The 22,948-nt window shown below is 38.3% G+C and overlaps 2 protein-coding genes across 2 annotated transcripts in view; both read left to right on the top strand.

Annotated features, from left to right (window-relative positions):
* BOD1L1 (biorientation of chromosomes in cell division 1 like 1) overlaps positions 1 to 22,948 on the top strand; it is an 823,932-nt gene that overhangs the window by 796,173 nt on the left and 4,811 nt on the right. The window lies entirely within an intron of this gene.
* The window catches only part of CLNK (cytokine dependent hematopoietic cell linker), a 50,265-nt gene continuing 44,005 nt past the window's right edge, over positions 16,689 to 22,948 (top strand). Inside the window, exon 1 of the mRNA XM_052681667.1 lies at positions 16,689 to 16,722. Coding sequence (XP_052537627.1) covers positions 16,712 to 16,722 — 11 coding nt within the window. The 5' untranslated portion in view covers positions 16,689 to 16,711. The remainder of the gene's footprint in view (positions 16,723 to 22,948) is intronic.

The following is a 22,948-nucleotide window of genomic DNA, read 5'->3' as shown; positions in this document are numbered from 1 at the left end:
TGAAACAATGAATATGCTGCATACTCCTAGACCCCAAGAGTGATATTTCTTCTATCTTTTAAAAGAGCAACAGAAAATTAAAGAAAAAATAACCGGAAAATAATTGTAACAACATTGTCAGTACATAAGATACTGCCTATGGTGACAAACTAATTAGAGACTCTACCAACAAATAATAATGGACAAACATCTAGTGCTACTGTGACCGTCACTAGCAGTCCTTTACCTTCATTGCATTCCACAGAAGAAGGACGTAAAATGAAAATGCAAGGCAATTCAAAGGAGGGCCAAAACAATGAATGTGGGATAGGGAAAATAAGCCGTGTGACAAGAGATCTAAAAAGCTCCACTTATTTCATAAGTGCTTGATCATAACTCCATGCAATAGCTTCTTGATAGTGGGAGGCCTTTGAACCTTGCTGACAATGACATAACAAGGTGCAATGACTAGAAATGGAAATCAGACAACTCAACTTCTAAGTAGTTGAAATTTCACAAAAGATGACATTTCAGGGAAATGACAGCAATTAAATGCTCCAGCAATCTAGCTTTACTAATACTTTGAGCCCAGAAAGTGAGATTAGATATATTTCTAAAAAAAAAAAAAAAAAAAAAAAAAAAACCACAGAATTAATTTCTCTATTAAAAAGAAATTCCTTGGCTTGTGTGAATGGAAATAGGGCTCGAGAATTTTTCTGGATTCAAACTTTGGAATTTGACTAAATATCACTCAACTTTTATTCCTGAGTCCCAGGGAGAAGGCACATATCCTAAATGCTCTTCTGCATTAAAGCGAGAGAACGATGTGGAGCTATGTCAGCAGAGGATTAGGAGAAGATTCTTTACTAGTAGATGCTGGGTGTGAAACAAGCTACCCAGGGGTAACAGCCCCAAGCTGCCACAGTTCAAAAAGTGTTATGACAGTGCTCTCAGAAATATAGTTTAATTTTCGGGTGGTCCTTTGTGGAGCCAGGAGTTGGACTCAGTGATCTGTGTGGGCTTCTTCTAACTTCAACATCCAACTCTTCTATGATGATATGATTGTATGATTACAAATTTTGTCTTTTTTTTTTTTTTTTTTTTTTTTTTTTTTTGTAAAAATGCATGTAAATAACTGAAAATTTCCTCAACTTGAAATTTGGTGCTGCTGAAGCAAGGGTATAAGCTCCCTCAGAAGCATCAGAGTTCAGCTATGGGGAAGGGGAAAATATTGTGAAAGATAAGCCTCCAAGCCTACCATCTAGAATGTCTTATTCCAACTCTATTGAACAGAAAAAAAATAATCACTGAATTTAGAGTAGGAAAGAAAATCCAGCACAAATGGCAGAAACATTCAGTTTCCAAAATTCCTAAGTAAAAAGAGTAATATTTCTCCCTCCATGTCCTTGTCACAACAAAAAATTCAAACTTCGATAGCATTTCACTGTTACCGATGTTAAAACGCTTTCTGAGTACAGAAGTTTGTCTTTTCCTGACTTTCATTAAAATAAACAAAGATAAAACAAGATGTTCACACACATTGTTAGTTTTTGCCCTCATTAATTCCTTTAAATTAATCAAAAATAGTTAAAATAAAAATCCTAACATAATCGGGCCTGTATTATTGTAAAAAAAAAAAAAAGTGAAATATTTATCTATAATATCTACATATAAATCTAAGCATGCAAAACGTGATTGAAGTGCTTAAATAGAGCAATTTCATGAACATAATCCTTTTCCTACTAATGGTGATTGAGGTTCTGTACATGCTATTACTACAGTACTTCTTGCCATTTTTATGTTCATAAGTGCATTAGCATTTAGAAACTCAGAACGGAAACCATGAAAAAGATTTTGCTTGTCTCATGCCTCAGCCCAAATGAGTCTGTTATTTCTGAGACGGACATTAAGGGTGATCATAATATTTTATCCATATAAAAATACTTCTATATTTTAAACATGAAAATGATTTTCCCTATTTTATGTACAAGTCTAGTATTCCAGCCTAATTAAATTCAGAACTAGCTGCCCAGAGAAGTGGTGGAGTCACAGTACCTGGAGAAGGGTAGATGTCGCATTCATAGAATCATAGAATGGCTTGGGTTGAAAAGGACCACAATCATCATCTATTTCAAACTCCCTGCTATGTGTAGAGTTGCTAACCATTAGACCAGGCTGCCCAGAGCCACATCCAACCTGACCTTGAATGGCTCCAGGGATGGCATATTGACATGGTTTAGTTGTATGAAGGTGATGGGTCAGTGGTTGATCTAGATCTCAGTGCTCATCCCAACCTATAACTCCATGCAATTCTATGCAAGATTCTATTCCAGTCTATAATTCTATGCAAGCTTCCTGAGCAATTCCTAGGGAAATCTTGCTACATAGCTAATCTAGCTGTGCAAAGTCTTCCTGTGCTCTACATCCCAGTTCCAAAGCAGTCTGAAAACTTAGATGCGTGTTACTAGAGGTCAGAGGTGCATGGCTAGAGTCAGGATTGCGTAGTCATTCTCTGATCAATTAGGGCTACAAAGATAACGAGGGACCTGGAGTATTTTCCTTATGAAGAAAGGCTGAGAGACTTGAGACGGTTCAGCCTAGAGAAGAGAACACAGACAGGATCGAGTCAATGCTTATAAACATCAAAATGCAAGATTCAGGAGGATGGAGCTAGGCTCTTCTCAGTGGTCCCCAGCAACAGGAAAAAGGGCAGTGGGCAGAAGCTGGAACACAGGAAGTTCCACATGAACATGAGAAAAAGCCTCTTTATTTTGAGTGTGACAGGGCACTGCAAGAGGCTACCCAGAGAGACTGTAGAATCCTCTACCTCATGCTATGGAACTTGTGTTAGCAGATGGAGTTACTTTATTTATTTATGTTTTAGAAACTACTTTTATTAACTGAAATCAAAGGGATCTGTACTTTGGATAAAAAGAATGCTGTACAAGACTCCAAAAAATTTTCATTTTTGTCACTTTAGAGTCAATCCCCAAAATTAATGGAAGCCTTTTACATGAATATCTGTTTCTTGTCAGTCGAATTCTGATAATACCATGCTTTGAAGATTTATTAGTCAATGTCTATGATGCGTTTAAATACCACAATGATGATGTCATAGGAAAGATTCTCACAAGTCTTTACATTAAAATCACTACCTTCAAAACAGTTTCCAGCACTGTGCAGTAAAAAGATAAGATTCAGACTTAAGAAAGAAGAATCATAGAATAGCTTAGTTTGGAAGGGATTTTAAAACCATCCAGTTTCAACTCATATGCCGTGGGCTGGTTGCCATCCACCAGATCAGGTTGCCCAAGACCCCATCCAACCCAGCCTTGAACACCTTCCTGCAGGGATAGGACATCCTCAGCTTCACTACACACTCTATCAGAGTGTCTCATAATCCTCACAGGAAGGATTTCTTCCAAATGCCTAACCTCAATCTATTATCTTCTAGCTTAAAACTTTATTTAGCTTAACCCTTCATCCTGTCTGCTATAAGAGACCACAGACCTTTCTCTTCTCTAGGCTAAATGACTCTAATTTTCTGACTCTTTCTTTATAGATATGCTCCAGCCCTCCAATTACCTTTGCAGCTCTGTTCCAGAGCCTAACAGGTTGATGTCTTTTTTTTGCTGAGGGCCCCAGAACCGAACGGGTAATGTATCACAAGAGTGGGTGATGTCTCAGAGAGCAAAAGAGGAGAATCACTCCCTTCAAATAAATTGTTTCTGAACAATTCTCACTCATTGGATGTACTTAACTACTTATTAACGTGAAAGAGTATCAGCTAAGTTAAACAGAGAGAGAAGAGAATTGGAATAATTTTGCCCACACAGAACTTCTGGCATTTCATAAATTCTCAGTTCTGAGTGCAGAACATTCCTAAAGCTCTGCTAATGCTGAATCTTTGTACAATCTCTCAAATTCTCTCTCACATCGCTGTGAGCAAAACAATGCTGATAACACACGCTTTACTTCTTGCTGAGCATCACTGTATGGAGACAAGAATGTTTCAGTTTCTCAACTTCCCATACTGCCCCCACCAGTGAGGGGGGCTGAGCCTTAGAAGCTGAACCAGTACAGCTGGCCTAAACCATCTAAAGGGATATCTCGTATCATAGGCATCTCATAAAACCATAAAACTGAGAGGAGTTGGCCTGTGCCTACAAGCCCCCCTATCCCTCTCTCCCCTCCCAGGTGGAGAACAAAAAGGCTACGTGATTTTTAACCATTGGCTGTGCATGCCACAAGCATTCTTTTAACCAAAACCTTTGTTCTAGTAACCTGTACCAGGAAATATAACCAACCACAAAAAGAACTGAAAGAAAAACTACTAAGAAAAGCATAAGCATTTGCAGAAATCTTCAAGTGGTCAGTTTTTATTTGAGTTTTGTTGACCTTTCTCTTAAATTTTCTAAGCCATAGTGTGAAGTTTTACTATCTTTTCTGTCTAAAATTTGCCACCTCCAATTCAAATTCGTTAAACATATCATTAGTAAAATTTCAAAATACCTTGTCTGCAGTCAAACTCAAGCACAGGACATGTTACTTTTGTTAACAAAAAACCCTCTAAATTCAAAGTGCAGACAGCATCACAAAAGCAATGTTCAGAATTCAGTCTTTCAGCCACTGATTTGTTATTCCATACAGAACATCACCTGAGCACTTCCGAGCAACGCAGAGAAGTCACTACTGTTTTGACTTTCCCATCTCCTCCTTCACATCCACTGCCATTCCAGCCACCCTAGCAGCTGAGGATGTCCAATAAGACTTGAAGGCGCCTTTTACCAAGTTGTGCCACCTGTGCCACAGAGAGATGAACAAAACTTTCTCTGACAAAAAAGTCTCCTGCAATTTGTGCAAAGCCAGGTTAGAAGCAGAGCACAGTTCTAAGGAAAGGTTGAGGTTAGAGTAAAAATCCTTCAGTTTAACCTAGGAAAGGAGCAGACACAAAAGGCTTCCTTAAAACTGGAATCCAAGGCAGGTGTGTCTTCAGAGCCCATCTAAGCCCAATGAATCAGACATAGCCCAAAGGACATGTATTTGTTCCACGGGTATGTGGCCCCATATTGAGTTTAACCGTCCTGCAGCATTTTCAGGCCACTGTTCATTGTAGAGGGAAAATTGCTTGAATTTAACTCCATGCAGTAACTTAACCCAGATGGAGACATGGCTCGAGGCTGGCCAGGCACCCTTGACCTTAAAGCTGTGCTTCCTCTGCAGGACTTTGAAGGCATATAGAGATGTGATGGAGATAGAATCCAGCTTGTACACAGACTTCATATCCTGCAACAGGATTGGCTGGAGGAATATTGTTCATGACAATCAGAAGATTGAAAAAAAAAAAAAAAAAAAAAAAGTATCAGCACAAGAGAACCAAGGGCATTGGTGAGCTCACTATCAAAGGGGCAGGTGAGGAGTCACAGGAACCTGGAATGGCTTACAGCACTGAGCCTGGGGAGGCACAGCCTGAAACTGCAGCAAACTCCTTGGGAGCCAGGTGCAGTGAAGGACATTCAGGAGGGTCTCTCACATCAAAAGAAATGATCCCATGCACAAGTACCAAGCCAAGGGCCTGTCTTTGTCCAGGTTGTAGAGGTACTGGTGTCTTAATAAGAAGTAGTAATGACCAACAGCCTTAATAGAGTCAAGTAGACATCAGATACACCTCATGCTACATAAAAACTGAGTGTGTGCATGGAGGAGGAGGAGGAGGAGATGTGTTTGCTTTTTCCACTTTTTCTTTTTTTAAATTAGCCCTCAAATATTTTCACTGTATTTTGAGTAGCAACAGAAGTAATTCTGAACACAAATCATCATCTCCAAGACTTTGCTCATCATCTTACCAGAGAAGCATCATCCTGCTCAGTGCTGCACAGTGACTGCAGCAACCCTCAGCTCAGCACTGAACAAACCACCCAGGCTGGCTTAACTAACAAGCAACAAAATAAGAAGTACGGCTGCAAAGGGCAAACACAGCTCTAGTTCTTTCTTCAAGCTACTCTCTGTAACTATAATAATGCTATAAAAGTCATGATCCCAGTTGTTCAAATAGATCCATAACAGCACATGTCCAGATATCTGTCCACAGTAAGCACCAACTAGAGCTCACGAGGCAGCATGCAAGCAAGCAAACACTTATCAGGCTGTCCACTTGTAATCTGCCCTCTTGCAAGTTTGGCAAGGAGAGCACATCCTAACTTCAAAAGTGACTCCTGATTTAGGATTGCTATATCAGTGCACCCTGCAAGTAAAGTCCTCGTACCTTCCTCTGACCCCCAGTGTCCTCAGAATCACCAGATCTGTTTTGAGAAGGGTTTATGCTCTGGGAATAAGACAAAACAACCCGATACACTTAAACTAAATATCTGGCTACAGGTAGGAAGCAATGGGGCTTCACTTCATTTGGCAAGCTGAATACAATCAGCTGTAGTAATAACAGATCCCTTGTATCCTTGGTAGAATGTAACTATGCTTTCCTCTCCACTTGCCCCTTCTACAGAAAGCAAATAAACCAGTACCTCCTCTGAGAGTGACTCTGGAGCAAGAAAGCAAACCTTCCCCATGAAGGCATACAAGTGGATAGAATGGGGCAACAGGGAGGTTGACCGTGACCTGAACAAGAATCTGAGGCTCCATGGCCACCCTGTGTTGGCACAGCAAGTCCATCTGCTGCTGCAGGGGTAGAAACATCACCAGCAACTCCCTCAACATCCCAGAGGGTCTCCACAGATAGGCTGGGGAACACAGTATAAGGGATGAAGGGACATGGGGGAATAGAGAGGCTCCAGCTCTGAAGCAGTTTATCATGTTAGCAGAGAATTCCAGTTCACACAAGGAGGGCAGAGTATCCACCCCCCCATTCAGGATACTGGCTCACCTATTGACTTCCTTCCAGGCAGCAAATCTAGCCAAGGTCTTCACTAGACAGGAAGTGCTAGCTGAAAAGAACGTGGTTGCCAAGTACCTGCCCAGAAATGGGACTGTTTAGGTATCTGGCTGCAGGGTCTGAACCTGCTGCTGCACTGAACAGTGGCAGAGATACCACCTGCATGAGATGCGAGCACCCTATGTGGCATTCAACTTCACGTACATCCTGGTGGGGCTGACTGTTTCAGCCACTGAATTCTACTTTCCTGAAGAACATCAAGTGCTTCCTTTGGTGGAAAACAGCTGAGTTTGGAATGTGCACGGAAACCCAGCCAGAAGGACTTCATCCTCATACTCATAGACAGATAAGCTCAGCTTATCTGATGTTAGTTTTCATAAAGGAAAAGATGAGCTGACATGGTCAACAGCATCTTGTCTTGTGAACGAAAGAGACTCCTGGCTTATGCTTCCTACTAACTTTTGAACTTAGTAGCAAAGGCAAACTGACTTTTTTTTTTTTTTAGCTGCATGCCAATCCAGAAGCTTATGGTTTCCAGGGTCGCAAAAAGTCACTAACCACTTATTGTCACTGTGGTACTCTGAACTACACGTGTATAACACCTATTAAGACCTGCATCTCTATGCTAGATAATGTTCATCACTGCTATGCTGAGAAAACATTACTTTCGTCTGCAATACTTTGTACTGAGGTACAGAAGGTTCTGGTTGGCACAAAGAAGGCAGCCATGGTTTTATTATTATTATTCTATCTGATTGATAACTCTCCATGGTAATCTGCTTCAAAGCTGGCATGAGAAAAACAGTAAAAAGAAATAACTCATGCTTCTCGTCTTTGTAACAAAGATCAGCTTGATTTTGTTTAGGAAAAAAAGAAGAGACAAAATATGACATATGCCTGAGAAACGTGATAGTGACAATGAAACCCAGATGAGTGAGAAGATACAGAAAAGAAACTGCTCAATTACTCAACAGCTCCTTCTTGCCCCAATTAGACACGAGATGAATAAGTCATATCACCTGAACTAGAAGAGACAGAAATAAAGTAGGTTTTCTCTATGTTTTAAAGGCACAACACTCAGCAATGATTCACTGATCCATTTGGCAATCACCTATTAACACCAGGCAGCTCTGTATGAGAGAGCATCCTACAGGTTACTGCCTGCTCCAAAAGGCATGATAAGGTCAATCAGCAATTTCTAAATATTTCACAGAGATATATCTAGATGCACTTGTTACTTACCATTGAACAGCTTTTCTATATGATGCCCTACTCCCTCAATGGCAAAAGTTATTATGCTAATATCGATTGTTAAAACGTATATTTTAGAAGTGAAATCTGACAAAATCTAGGCAGATGAGTATCGAGAGATTCACACTGACCCATATTAGACATTCACATCCTCTACAGGCCGGCCCCCAGCACAGAGAACAGAAACAGAGAACTTCACAGAGGACACAGATAATTCTGAGAAGCATCTTTTAAGAGCTTGGTCTCTCTCACCTGAGGGCAGAGTAAGCAATCTCCTACTTCAGCCTGCTAAGCTTCACATCTAAAACTTACACTGTGCAAATGAAAAAAGGTAAACAGACCCATCAGCTTAAACAGAGCTAAGCACATCTTTGTGGACCAAAATTTCAGCTTTCTCATTTCTGCAGAAGTTGCTTTTCCTTCCTTCTGACATGGATGAGTACAAGATTTTTTCCTGCATTTGTTTTCATGTTGTTTTTTCAAGTGTTTGTTCAGTCTACTGAAAATCCATCTTTTTTTTTCCACAGCTCAGATTACCAACATAATCTCCCTAACAACTCTAAGGAACTACAGTAACAGTTGTAAATCATATCCAGTAATTAAACAAAGCTCCCATAAGTCTTTCCTGGCATTATGACTTTCATTTTAGTTTGGAAGAATGCTTTTAGAATAAAAATGATGTTACCTCATTTATACTGACAGAGTTGATATATTATGCAAACCCTGTGACCTTGATTACACATAGGCATTCCATTAACATGGAAGCGGTCTTCAACCAAAGTGGTCCACAATACACAGATCCTCCCACTCCCAACCAGATGTGCCAAACTCATTTACATGAGAACATACACTAGTATTTACAGATCAGAGATTTAGCCTTGTATTTGAAGCTGAGGAATCTGTAGGAAATTAACCCATGTGTCAGCAAAATCCACTGGAAACAGAGGGAAACACTTTACTTTTCCAAGCAACAGAACAAGGAAAATTATCCACAAAGGTTTGAAAATTAATAATTTCCTTGAAAAGTTTAAATGTAATTCTGCAATACTACACCACGCTCACTATTGTTTCAGAGCAGCAATGCACAATATACATATACCATGTATAATGGTATTCTATTATTTATTATTCATAAAATTATCTATCAAAAAAAGGGAGAATTGGATGTCTTGTGTTTGTTTGGCTCATGCTGGTTTTTTTGTTGTTGTTCCTGTTTTTGGTTTGACTGAATTTCCATTGATCAAAACAACAAAAAAATTTATCTTACATTATGCCAGCTGTAGGACACATTTTTCATTCCACTTTTTCTAGATATTACTAAAGTTGTGTTGTAAAAGCTCCCATCATAACATACCAGCACAAAAAACCCTCCACTACTTTATTAGAAACTGTGACCCTGTGTTGATGAATGACTACATTATTTCCAAGTGTATGTGATGTACCTTCACGGTCATGAACAACAAAATAATTGAGAAGAAAAACAAAAGGTGTAGTTATGAAAGGGAAGTAGAACAGACATCTGAATGTATGGATTTCAGTTCTTTATCCAAGAACTAAAGGAAACAAACAGAATATGCAGTATCCTCCAAAAGAGTACAACTCATTCTTCCTGCTGCTTTGCAGAGACATTTTGCGACATTTTGTATTACATCTGTGTTGTTCAATAAAGGGCATCAACACTGATCTCATTAAGCCTCAACTCTTCAATACAGTAAGCTTACAAGACCAGCTTTACATGGGACAAGAGAGCATCCTCCCCACCACAGGAGAGCTGCTAGGACCAAGAATGCCTGGGGTGTTCGTACAAAATTAAGTTTGTCCCGCAGGCAGTCCACAGGCTGTACACCAAAGCAGTCATGCACACAGAAAGCTTGTAGGAAGATAATCATGCTGTGTTTTCATCTGCCTTGGGATGCTGCTATTTCAGAAGCATGAAGACATGGGCATTGAGTCCCATCCCATAAAAGAGACATTCTCTTAACAGCGAACAGCTTGGACGCTGAAGTAGCAATGTACCATTCACTAAAGGCAAAGTCATACTGACAGCAACTGTAATGTTAAAGGGACTTTCTTGAAGCAAATGAGAACAGAAAATTTAGCAGCTAACCACTTTAAGATACTGTGAAATTTTCTGAGGGAAAATTTCAATTTCCCCTGAAACTTCTGAGGAAGTATTTCAACTTTTTATTGAAATGTCCCGATACTTACAGATTTAAACCTCTGTCAGAAAAATATATATATATATATATATATATATATATATATATATATATACATATATATATATAAAATCTATATATAATATATATAATATATTGCTCTGGGATGACAGCTGCACAAAAATTGAGATTTGTCACTCCACAGTAATGAAACATACCTTGTTGTTCAATCTTAAGTAGATATAAATGTGAAGTAGTGCTTTTATAAATAGTACCTTTGTCAACTTGCTGAACATAATCTGAAAATAAGATTGAGCTCATAATTCTCAAAATAAACTGTTTCAAAGTTATTTTAAAAAATTTTCTTCATCTGAAGCATTAGGGAACCTATTTTGCAAGTAGATAGAGATTAACCAAAAGAATTTCTGCTTGCAAATAAAGCAAGCCTAGGCAATAAAAAACTAATTATACAGTCACGAGCACAGCATGAAAGATGTAATCCCACCAGAAATTTCTCACAGATAGAGAGCTTTCTATTCTACAACATGAGCAAGCACAAACTACAGGGAAAAAAAAAGAAAGATGTCAAGTTAGAACTGCCTCAGTTAGATAAAACACTAAACTGAATAGAAAAGCAAGAGAACAAAGGATAAACATCTGAGGAATCATTCCTGCAGTACATAACAGAGTCCATCCTACAAAGGACAGTAGCAAATGGGACAGAGATTGTAGCATCACCACTATTGCACCTCTTCCCAGTAATTCTTGCAATTAATTTCTTTAACCTGAATATGTAGAACCACCTGTACCAGAGTAAGAAGAGGGGAAAAATAAACACTTGAATTTTCAGGTAATGCTTAACAAGTAAAATAGGGTTCATATCAGTCCCCTCCGAGAAAAATTAAACAGAACAGGAAGACTCCTGTTGAATCTAGTTTCTGCTAAATCAAGACTCTATAGCCGTGGAGTCTGTAATTATGAAATTGTCCATCTGCCACAATGACTACTTCATGCAAAATTTTGAGTTTTCTTTTATACATACAATACTGTAAATTGTATGGCTTCAAATGCTTTCATAAAAGTCTCAAATAAAGCATAGCACGATTTCCAAATACAGCCAAATCTCTACTGTTTTCATGCCATATGCTAAACGAATTGAGAATTGGAATAACTCACTCTATTTTAAACTGATTTCTTGGACAATGAGCAGATTTTCAGATAAATTTTTTGGCTGATAACTACAAGCCTGCAGCAAAGCTCTACTTAGGAGGGGGGGAAATATCAGCCTACAGCAGGAATACTCATTTTGGAAGTGACATTACCAAGACTTACTGAGGCAATACTACTGTGAGTGCCCCATGCATGCTAACTGCTTGATCCCCTCAAATATTATCACACTGTCATGCTGGACATCACTGCTTATGTTATAGCATGTGTGGACATTTTCATGATCTATAGCTTTCTCTCACATCAATATTAAGACTTTTTCTATGCTTTTTCCAGTGTGTCAATTTTAATAGAAATATATGTATCCTTTCTTAAATACACTTCTAGACATATCTTTTAAAATAGCAGACATAGGTCTTATGCCTTAAAATGTAAGGAAAAACATTCTTTGCATTCTACACAACTGTTGTCTATATAAAGGTATGAAAATCCACTGAAATCCCAAGAAGCCAGTGTAATAAGCACATTGTTCCCAAAATATTTTTTCTCTTGAGAATTATATAATAAAAAAGTTACACATTTTGAAAATAAATTATCAGCTCTTTGAACAGCTTGAGAAATGAGGAAAAAAGGGAGGAATCATCATTTTTTCCCCATTAAAATTGAGCAGCTGTCTATCAGAAGAAACTTATTTTCTCCTTGCTAAGATTTGAAACAGCAGTGAAACTAAACAGAATTATCAAATGCAGGTTAAAGTAGATGAGTAAGAGAATGCGCTGTCTTATCTCACTTTGAGGTAGATGTGCAGATAACTGGTGCTCATAGTGCTGATTGGTGCCTTTGTGTGCTAGCCATCCACAGGAAACTCCAAACAGCAGCAGAATACAGAGACCACTTGCATTTTATCAACTTGAGACTATCATTGACCTCCAGATAGCTTTGTGAAGCATCTAGCAATGGTGAAAAATTTCTTTATAACGGCAACCATCTCAGCATTTTGCTAGCTCGAGCCCAAAGGAAAGCAGCTGTGAGTTGCCTTTGTTTCTTCCTATGCTCTTCTGATTTGAAAATATTTCTTTTAAGAAATGGATTTTAAGAAAGGGATTAGCCCATTTATCGGTGTATTTTTCTTCTAGCAGGGTAATTTCTACTATGATGTAAAACATTTGGTTTCATGATTTGTAGCCCCTTCAACCCACCTCACTGGGCTGCCTCTTGGCTCATGCTTGTATGAAAACCAAATGCGGTCTTAAATTAAAAAAGCCTCTACCAAACAATTTGGCCCTTTTTTGACTAATTTCTCTGTATGTGACTTTTGCAATGCTAAATTCTGTTTAGAAGTACAATATTAAAACAGTAGTATTACTTTCCACTTAATAAATAGGTATTAATAGCTTTCTAATTGTCTCTATAGAGAACATTGGTGGCTCCTATTAGAGATATTGTTACTACAAAGCATCTGGTTGCATTTCTGGCAAGGGATAGAATCAAACTAATCTGCTACTAAAATAAATTGAACAACGTGCTAATTATCGCCAGAAAAAGATTAGTGAAATCAGATTGTATTCATTTAAATCAGATAATTAAGTTCTTCCTGCCACATGTAACTGTTTTCTGTTGTTGTGAAGACAGATGCTGAAAATAATCTTGGCAACGCCATCTGACAATACTTTCACACATGCTTGTAATACAACTCTTTCAGGTCCCACCACCATACCCCACTGTTTTTGCTATAGGAGGCCAGGTACTGCAAAGTTCAGAAGGAAATAGCACAGAATACTGGCAGCATGAAAATTAATCTACCAACATTTCATATACCTTACTTGTAGCTTTATAATTGATTTTCTGAATCACACATGCAGTGAAATTCATCCATTTCAGTTAAAAGTAATCACAATTTTATTATGAGAATACAGGTGGCTGAGGGAGAGAGAATAAGCAGTACAAGTTTTATGCAATAGTATCACAGTCACTGAATGAGGACCTGCCTCCTTATAGACATTTTTAGCTATAAGAACTGATATAAAAGTTGGTTAAGTTCATTAGTTTTTTACACAACTGAATAGCAAATTCCTCAGTTCTTCCTCCTGTAGTACCTGATGAAGAATCAGGCTGTGCTGTAAGCTACATCTTCAAATCTGTTTTTTTGTTTGTTTTTTTTTGTTTGTTTGTTTTTTGTTTTTTCAGGGGCAAATTACTTACATGGTAACCAATGCTTGATTGGAAAAGAAGTAATCAATTTTTTGCATTGATACCACGTATAGTTCATTCGTTTTGGAGATGGCTTTGTTTTGATTGCTTTACTTTAGATGCCCTGTATAAAAACTTCCAAGTACTAAGTAGTAAGTTGTTTGTAAGACAAATCAGCACTAACTGTTCACAAGAATAGACTACTCTTCTTAAGCAAGATCTCTGCTCACATTAAGATACCAGGTGATTCCAATGACACTACATCATGAGGTTTTTTCCATCCTACTCTGTTTGGACAGACAATCCATGAAATTTCCTGGAGATGCCAGAAATCTGCTTGGGCTGTGCACTCAATCTGAAAGTAAAAGCCCCAGGAAATCTGCCATATTTTGTGCACAAAAGTAAGGGTACACATTTCTTACATTCTTGCTTCCGGAGAATGTTTGAAATTTCATTTAAGCAACAGTATTTGAAAGTTCTGATCAATTTTCATTGTTCCCAGCAAATATGAGTACTTCAGTGGCTTTTTAACCATATTTCATAAGTTGACTGTCTTTTTCTTCCCCACAGAGTACATGAAACCTCATTTTCTCATTATCATTAGCTTACGCTTTTAATAAACTCCTGGTGGCTTTGAGTCTTTATATTCTTTGTTTGTGATTAACTGACCAGAAGCATCCAATCCAAACTTATCTTGTGGGAAAATAGATTAACTGGACTTCACTTTCATTATAAGAAATAGATATTTATAATTTGCATTGTTTGTACTGAAAAGATTACATTTTGGAATTAGCTATAACAGAAATGTCTGATAAATTGTCCCGTACTTATTCCAAGATATTTATTTCCAAAGCTGCCCATACCACAGTGAAGGTGGAAGCCAAAACCAGCAGGTGAGGTTTAGGTTGTCAAAGGAGTGGCTCCTCAAAATGGTCACATCGGGAAATTTTTGAGTAGCGTTCCATCCCTGCTGTAGGTGATTTCTAGCCAGGTTTAGTTAGAAGAAATAAGGAATTAGGTGATCAATTATCACATCGTTCAGCTATGTTGTTATTAGCACTGGATTTAGTGTTCATCTTCCTCAGTTGAATGTCAGTCTGTTTGAAATTTCCTCCCTACTTCGTTTCACAGACCCACTATTGACAACCTCAGTCTCTCAGTACACTCAAAATAGTCCCTAGAATAATTGCAAGATTTGTTTGATTTGCCTTTTTTCCCCATGCAAGTTTACTCATACTGTGCTCCCTTTATTTTAGGCCTTGTACTTTTAAGCATCAATCTGCACAAAAATGCAGAAAATAAAGTTAGAAATTTAATACTTATATACGCAGTAACAATCCTCTGATTTGCAAGATTTTGAGTAACTAGTGATTGTTGGAGTTGCTTCACATTTACAACTTGACTTATGCTACCTTATAGCTCTAGACAGCTTTCTTCCAACTATTTAGCACTTTTGAGATATCTGAAGCATAATAGCCAATATTTAAGGTTTTTGTTACTCCGTGACAGAAGTTAACTCTCTGATAAGCTTTTTAAGAAGTAGACATTTAGTCAAAAGCTTTTTTCTTCTCTTTAAAAAAGAAAGCCACATCTTTCAGGATTACTATAATCTCAATTTTTCAAAGTAGTTAAGGAATCATTTTTGTCTATCAGATGTCCACCTACTTCTATTGTAAATTACAAGCTAGCACTGCCTATTTTGGCCCCCACAAACACAGTTTCAAGTAAGGAACAACCTGCCATAGAAATCTACTAAGAATTCTACAAACATTGAATGAAATCATCAACATAGGAAAGCATCAAGGTAAAATTAACTCAAGAAAATAAAAAATCGTGGCTCAATACAGGTGACATTCATCAATAGCTACAATAGGTGCAACATATTTTAAACTGTGCTCAAAGTGCGCACTTTTTTCAATAGAAAACTCTGGAGCTTTTGAGATGAGCTTGAAGGCCTACCTGAAATAGTAATATGAATTAAAGACAGTAGAAGGCTTAGAAGATGTTTGTTGCATAAGGTTGCAAGGCCTTCTCATTTGACAAGTAGCTGCACGTGAGGAGAGAAGAAAATACGACTTTTTTCACTCTCCTTACAGTTATTAAGCGAGAGAAAGTAATGGTAGTAGACTATGATAGAGTAAATAGAAAAGGTATATATATTTTATGTCCAAATTTTGGGACTACTAAGGGTTCTCTTAGGAGATGGTTCAGTGGCTTGTGGTAGCAATGGTAATGGGAGGACAGTCAGACAAAATGATCTTGAAGGTCATTTCCAACCTTGTGATTCTATGAGATATAAGTCAGAGATGAGTGGAAAACCAACTGAGTAATTAGTATAGAAGATCTAGCAATAAAATAATTGAGAATTCTAATACAGCTTTTGGAGTTGTATGTGCCTCCAACAAAACTGGAAATAAAAGGAAAAAACCCACACCCTGAACGTTAAGAAGTATGTATGCACGTATTTTCATTCCTTCATTTGGGACCATGGAGCTTCAGAGACCCTTGACAACTAGATATAGTCTTGACAGGGCCTCTTCAAACTGGATTCTTAGCTTGTAGCACTAAAATTTCACTTCAAATTCTCATCAGAATACAGATCTTTATGTATAAATTCAATTCCTGAACATGCAGAGGGCAGCAACAGAACAATGTGCACATGAATCAAAGCCTGTTCAGGTACAGTGAGATTTCATTATTTTAAAAAACATGGCCACGCTATACACTTTCTGATGCTGTTCATAGTTACATCTTTGACAAATGCTACTCCTGCCAGAAGTGAAACATTTTCTCTTCAGAATAGATGACACCCACTTGTGTGACCTGGTGTAGGGAACCTGCTTTGGCAGGGGAGTTGGACTTGATGATCTCTGGAGGTCCCTTCCAACCCCTGCGATTCTGTGATTTTAGGTTCCTTTCTAGCTTGGGGGGGGGGGGGGGGGGGGGGGGGGGAAGAAGGAAAAAAAAAAAAAAAAAAAGAAAGAAAAAGAAATGCATACATACAGGTTTGTAAGATTCTACATTTCCTTTTCTTATTGCAGTCTTACAAGATTTGCATTTCCACAAATCAGGAATTATGAACACAGAGTAAGTATTGTACTTGAATGTTTGCCAGCCTCTCTGTACTTAGTAGTTACCACATTTTATTATTGATGTTATTATGTTTCACTTCTACACTTCTTGCTTGTAACAGTTACAGGGAGTATGCCTTTGTGCAGCTTGTGTAATCTGTCCCTGCCTTCCACCTGGGTCCTTTCTGAAACTGTCATCACCTGCATCACCTCCTAGATCTAAAAATCACTCCTCACAGAGAATTTCTCAAGAGTGTCCTTAACCTCATTACATTTGCCTCTATGAGTTTGCACATTTTGAGTATATAAAACGCACCCATCATTCTGGCAGAGCATTTCTTGGATTTTTTTTTAGGAGGCTGCAGAGCCATCAGCCTGGCACTGGTGACACAGTGCTATGCCAGTGCTGATGGAATGCAGGGAAGCAGTGAAGACAGCACAAACTGCACATATACAGCTTCCACAGATCTCAGGAGATAGATAAACTGAAGGATCTTCCTAAACCTTGGAAAAGTAGCTACAGCATCCTGGAATTAGCTCATTGGAAGATCTGGCAGTAACTGTGAATAGCCAAAGTCTAAGCTTGGTTCTGAAGCCAGTTAAATGCACTGAATGCATGGCCAGAATCATTTATCTCAAATCACGTGCAAACTCCAAAACACACCCCAGCATGCAGTGCAGGCTTCCCAAACCCCACTGTGATGTCCTTCACTGGAAACACTACCTTCCATGTCTCTTTTAAACAGGAATATTTGAGGATAAAACTTTTTTCAGAGCAGTTCCAGAATTACATGTTAATGGATTGATCTACAAGGATGTTTAAAAAAACCTGAAGTCAAGAATTTTTCCACGGGTAATAAAATTACTAATCAGCAGCAGCAAGAGGCTTTTTCAGGGTGTGGCTGCTTTTCCTTTGTTCAGGCTGTGTTACACCATCCAGAATCACCTCAAGTTTTCCACAAAGACCAAGGGATCCCTGGAGTTCACTGAACTGGACTGAGCACAAGCTACAGTTCAAAAGCCCTCTGAGCTCCCCAGCAGCCAATTTCATGTTTCCTGCTTGTAAAGCTGATTTTCATTAGAGAATCTGAACTTGAAAATTCAGGGAGTTGTCTTTTTGAGGTTTCTTTTGGTCTTTAAGCACTCCAGACACCAGAAACAGTTACTGCAGAAACACTCTGTAAGTCGATTTAGTAAAGAAATTAGCTGAAACTACTCACAGCTGACAACTGGTAGTAACGCACCCAAAGCAGCTCATTATTCAAAACTACTCACCTGGACACTGCAGATCTGGAGTTAAAGCTAGCTTTATTAGGTTCACCTGGGCTGAAATCTCTCTGTGTACAAATGCACACAACCATGGGGGGTGAGTTGAACTTGCAAGTGTGTATGAACATAGCTTACAACAAATCCATGTTATGGCTGGGAGCTCTGATTTTTTTTTTTTTTTTTTTTTTCCCCCACTAGCACTGTAAGAGAGAATTTGTGTGACAGTTGGTATCAGTTCTAACCGTCTGACAAATGATACCTAGGTGTCACTTGCAGTGTTCTTGTTCAGCTGGGAGAAAGGAGATTCTTTCCCTTTTCAGAGCTCACTCTTACCTAAATGGGAAGTCTTCAGAAGTACCTATTTTCTGAGCTTTCACAGAAAATACAATGCAAGTTAAAGGGAGTTAGACTTTCAGAAGAAGCTAGGTTTAGGATCAGGAAGGGGCACGTCTAATTTGGAAAATAAAGAATAGTTTCTGACGTTTTGCTAGACCTATCAGACCTATACTTTGCTATAGCTGTTATTGCTAATTATTCAGGTATTTAGCTCACCACTTTAGGTTAACTGTCTTCTTGAGGCTGACTGATCAGTTGCAGGACTGATGCACTATGCAAGCATATCATCTTGAAAGCATTTTTAAAAATATCCCAAATTATGACAAAATATGAATTTGAACCTTGACTTATAGTGTTCTATAAATTCAGGAATTCAGTAATCACTAAATAAACTGCTGTATTTGCTAGATCCACAAGCAGTGAAGCATGGGCCTGTGAATCTGATCAGGATATTTCTGTGGAAAAAAAAAATGTGTATAAAGTCATTTAGTACTGGTAGTATCAGAGTTATAGTCAGTATAATAACATAAAAAAAATAAAAATGTAATACAAAATCCTGAAAGAGATGCATAAGTGTTTCCTTCCTAACTGAAGAAAAATGAATCCATGTATTTCCTCTAATGTGGAAATCAATGAAAAGTAAATACGTTAACACCTTTAAGTCCATGAGCTTAAGCTATGTTAAAGTCAGCATACTCCTTCATCCTCAAGCAGACATTCCCAAATCTCTTCAAACCACACTGCAGCATCATCTGGCCTAAGCAGTAAAGGCATAACTCAATGAAAAATAACAGGAATACTGAGAAGGAGAACAATGTTTAAAATGGCACTGACTTTGTACATAATAAAAGAACACTAAAAAGAACGAGCAACCCTTGCAGTTTACTTTTCCACATTCTCTTGTTCTGTGAGTGCAGCATCAAAATAGGGATTACATCACTCCTGCAAGAGCAGGCTCATTCCTTTTTCTATTTTGTTTTCTCATAAAGCTGACCAGAAGGAAAGAAGCATATCGAAAACTGTATGTGGCTACAACTACCCTCTTCAAGGTCTTACAGCAGCCATATAACACACCACTTTAAAAACATGTTTTTTAAATGAACAAGTTGCCCTCGAGGCTGAGGACTCTTGAAACCCCCCATGCTAGATAAAACACAGTGCTTTCGGTTTCAGCTCGGGCTCCTGCTGCGGCTCCTCCTTTGAAGTGCTCTCAGGTAGGGGCAGCTCAGCAGAAAGCCCTGCTGGTTTGCACCAAGGAGTCTGAACCCAGAGAGCTCACTTTCTGCTTGTTCTAGAAAAAACTCCCACTGAGCAGTGGGCAGAGATATTCAAAGAGAAAGGCGATGGATACATTAGAAACACTGCCATTGATTAAATGACATTTTGCATGGGAAAGAGGCTCAAATTTAAGCTAAGGTCTTTACACGTAGCAGACACTCAGCAATAAAATGAATTTAAACCTATGTTTTAAAGCTGGTGGCTTACCTTTGCTGTCGGAGTAGATTTTTAACTACACCTGAGACTGGAGATGTTGTGGTATCACTTGCCTTTGAAGCAGATGCAAAAATAGCTTTCTGCACTGAAAATCAAATCAAATCTTTAAGTCAAGTTCCAACTAAGCTGCACGAAATTTAAAGCCTGTTTTAAGCTAGCAGGTTTTTTTTTTTTTTTTTTTTTTTGTCTGCAGGGAGGAGCTCCTGCCCCAGCTGTGAGTACTTCAAAGGCATCAATGCCACAGCTGTAACTGTGGGTAGAAGTTGCCAGCTTCAACACACAGTAGGTTTTACTATACAAAGATTTCCAGCATCAGTTATAGAACTCTACAAATTTTAATGAATTAGAAGTCATCTATAACATTAATTTACCATTTTAAAACAAGCTTTAATGGAAAATACAGCCACACTTTAAAATATTATTTAGATGAAGTAGACGTTTTAGCATTTGTGAATTATTTACATTTGTCACAGGGTTTCCTTTTCAAAGAATCACAAATATGCCTCCTGTAGTTTTGTAAGGTGCTGGAAGTGAGATTTGCCTTTATTAGTGTGTAAAGTAGAATGGTTCCTGTGATCAGTCTAGGCTTTTGAAATATTCATCCATTATGCCAAGGAATTATTTCACAACCTAGCCAAATTCACTGTAGAAAGGCCAGTACTACTATGCAGAGAGAGAAATTCATTGCACAAATTTTGCTCAGAAATAGCCCAAACGCTTCATGCACACCATTTTGTTATCTGGAAGGAGAACTAAGAGCAAGACGGGGGCTTTTGCTGCTCTGTAAGGCACAGTGAGAAGGAGCTCTCAACTAGAGACACACCCTGTTTAAGGGGGAAAAAAAATAGAGGAATAAAGCAATCCTCGTGATGTATTTCCTAAATGCTGTTTCCTAGATCAATCCACATACCTCCCCTATCAAGTCCCTGATCCATGGGTATATAGGTCTGCCATTCTCCTCTGCCTTATGAATTTGCAATTTAAGAAGACCTTGGTCCAGACCTGACTAAGCGAAACAAAAGGAAAACTCCTGCTGATCCATTGCCTGTAAGGGGTATGGAGCCAAGAGTGGACAGGCTTTTGAGGGGGATGTAATAATTCCGTTTTTTAGTCATTGGTTTTATCTCTTCTGAAATGAAGCTGTACTAACAAGAGCTTAGTATTTTCATTAAAAAGAAAAAGGGCAAGTCAATAATTTATAGTCTTCCTTGCAAAAAGGGCTCAAACTTCTCCAGATTTTCTTGGTGTGGTGAATTTATTTTACATTGCCTCAATTATTTCATCAAGAAAACAGACTATTCTATTTGGCTACACATTTTCTTCAGAAAACATGGGGGGGGGGAGGGGGAAGGGCAACAAATAGAGAATGAAGTGATATCAGGATGAAAAACTAAAAGAAACTGGAGACAGCTCCATGTTCCTTAATAGCTCTTTCTACATACTCATTACAGCTCCCATTTCCTCCCCCAGGCAGAAGGCAGTACTCTATTTCACTAGCCCTCTATGAGAAGCAATATAATGTTTGTTATCTGGTCAGTCTGGAATTACTGTCAATTAAGCTGCTCTGTGAAAGACACATTAAAGTGTATCTCTTCATAACAGAACTTACATTTTGTCTACAGCTGTGAAGTTTTGTGGTGGTTTTTCCTTTGTTTTTTTTTTTGAAAAAAAAGGGCATTATGGAGGGATTATGTCTTATCCATTTCTTACTGGAACTTGAAGATAAGAAACTACAGAACAAATAGAATGCTGTAATTAACTGGAGTGGCTCTGCTGATTTTATTAACCATGAGCATGTAACTCAAGTGGCTTCTGAATTGCCACAAAGCCCCAAGACTGAAATACAGCTCTGTATTCACTACATAGCCATCTGTTATTTTTAAATGTTGGATTTTCCCTTTAATATTGAAAGTTTTAAAGCGAGGTACTGCTATGAGACATTGTAGAATGCTTTTCTAGATGGTATATGAATAGGGAAGTAGGCAAAAGTGATAACTCATTGACACTAAATGTTACTTTTATTTAACTGTGTCACAGTAGAGGCATGCTTGTAATGCTGATTACCCATCTTTTTCCCCAATGCAATATTCATTTCCACTCTAATTCTTCCTTCTGAGCAGCTAATATACATCTAACATAAGCAGAGTGGAAAGCATAGTTCAAAGACATTACATTTCTCCCCACTCTGCAATACAGAGCCCAGCTTGCAGAAGTTATTGTAGTTACATTAAGGTCAACATCCCAGCAACTGGTAGAGCAGATGATGCTCCTGTGGTTTCGATCTGAACACACTAATGATTTCTTTCCTATCTGCTTTCCCTCACATACTAACTACTTCAAAAGTTTGTACGCATAAAATTCAGCTTTCCAATTCATATAGCAGTACTTAAAGAAAGGTTTTGATTTTTAAGGTGCTTTATATCAACTCTAGCCCCTAAGAAAGCTTTTGTAGGAATAAGAGGTAGCTCATAGAGTTGCCTTTAACCAGTCTTAGATCACCCAAGAAAGGCAGTGATTACAATTCAGTAATAAAGAAAAAAATATCTTACCCTTTCAGAGAATCAGAGCTCACAGGAAACTTCCAAAGGAGACAATCTCCAATAAGAGATGCTTCCCTTTCAGTTGCCATCTCTTAGATGAGGCTAGGCACAGGTGGAACCTGGATCTACCCTTTCCCATCAAATAGGTGAATTGCTTGCACTTGTGCTCCCATGTCCCCTCACCAGGTGCTCAATCACTGGTTCAGACTGTGACCTAATGGTTCCATACAGCATGACTGGAACTGTAGCTGCAAGAGTAAAGCTTTAGCAGGTGTCAGTCCTTATGCTCTTAGCATAGAATTGGATATTCTTGATTTTTGCGACTTCCCTTATTATATGCAACATTGCTCTGGTTCTATTTCTAGGAATGGAAGGCATATCAAGACAAATGATTAAAAATATGAAATTGATCACAACAGGGAACTAATCATTCAAAGGAATCAAAGAAATGAACTGTGCTAGGTGGTCCCCAGCATTTTCCTTTCTATTACTACGATCAAAAAACCTCAAGTATCCAGCCAAGTACCTACAAGTCTCTGTCAAACTGTAGTTACACAGAAAGAACTGGGAGCTGAGATGAAAGCAGTCAGTAGAAGAGTGAAG

Source organism: Tympanuchus pallidicinctus, unplaced genomic scaffold (assembly GCF_026119805.1).
Source record: "Tympanuchus pallidicinctus isolate F22 unplaced genomic scaffold, pur_lepc_1.0 scaffold2, whole genome shotgun sequence".
Taxonomy (NCBI): domain Eukaryota; kingdom Metazoa; phylum Chordata; class Aves; order Galliformes; family Phasianidae; genus Tympanuchus; species Tympanuchus pallidicinctus.
The sequence above is the reverse complement of the archived record's forward strand: the minus strand, read 5'-3'. Positions and strand labels throughout refer to the sequence as shown.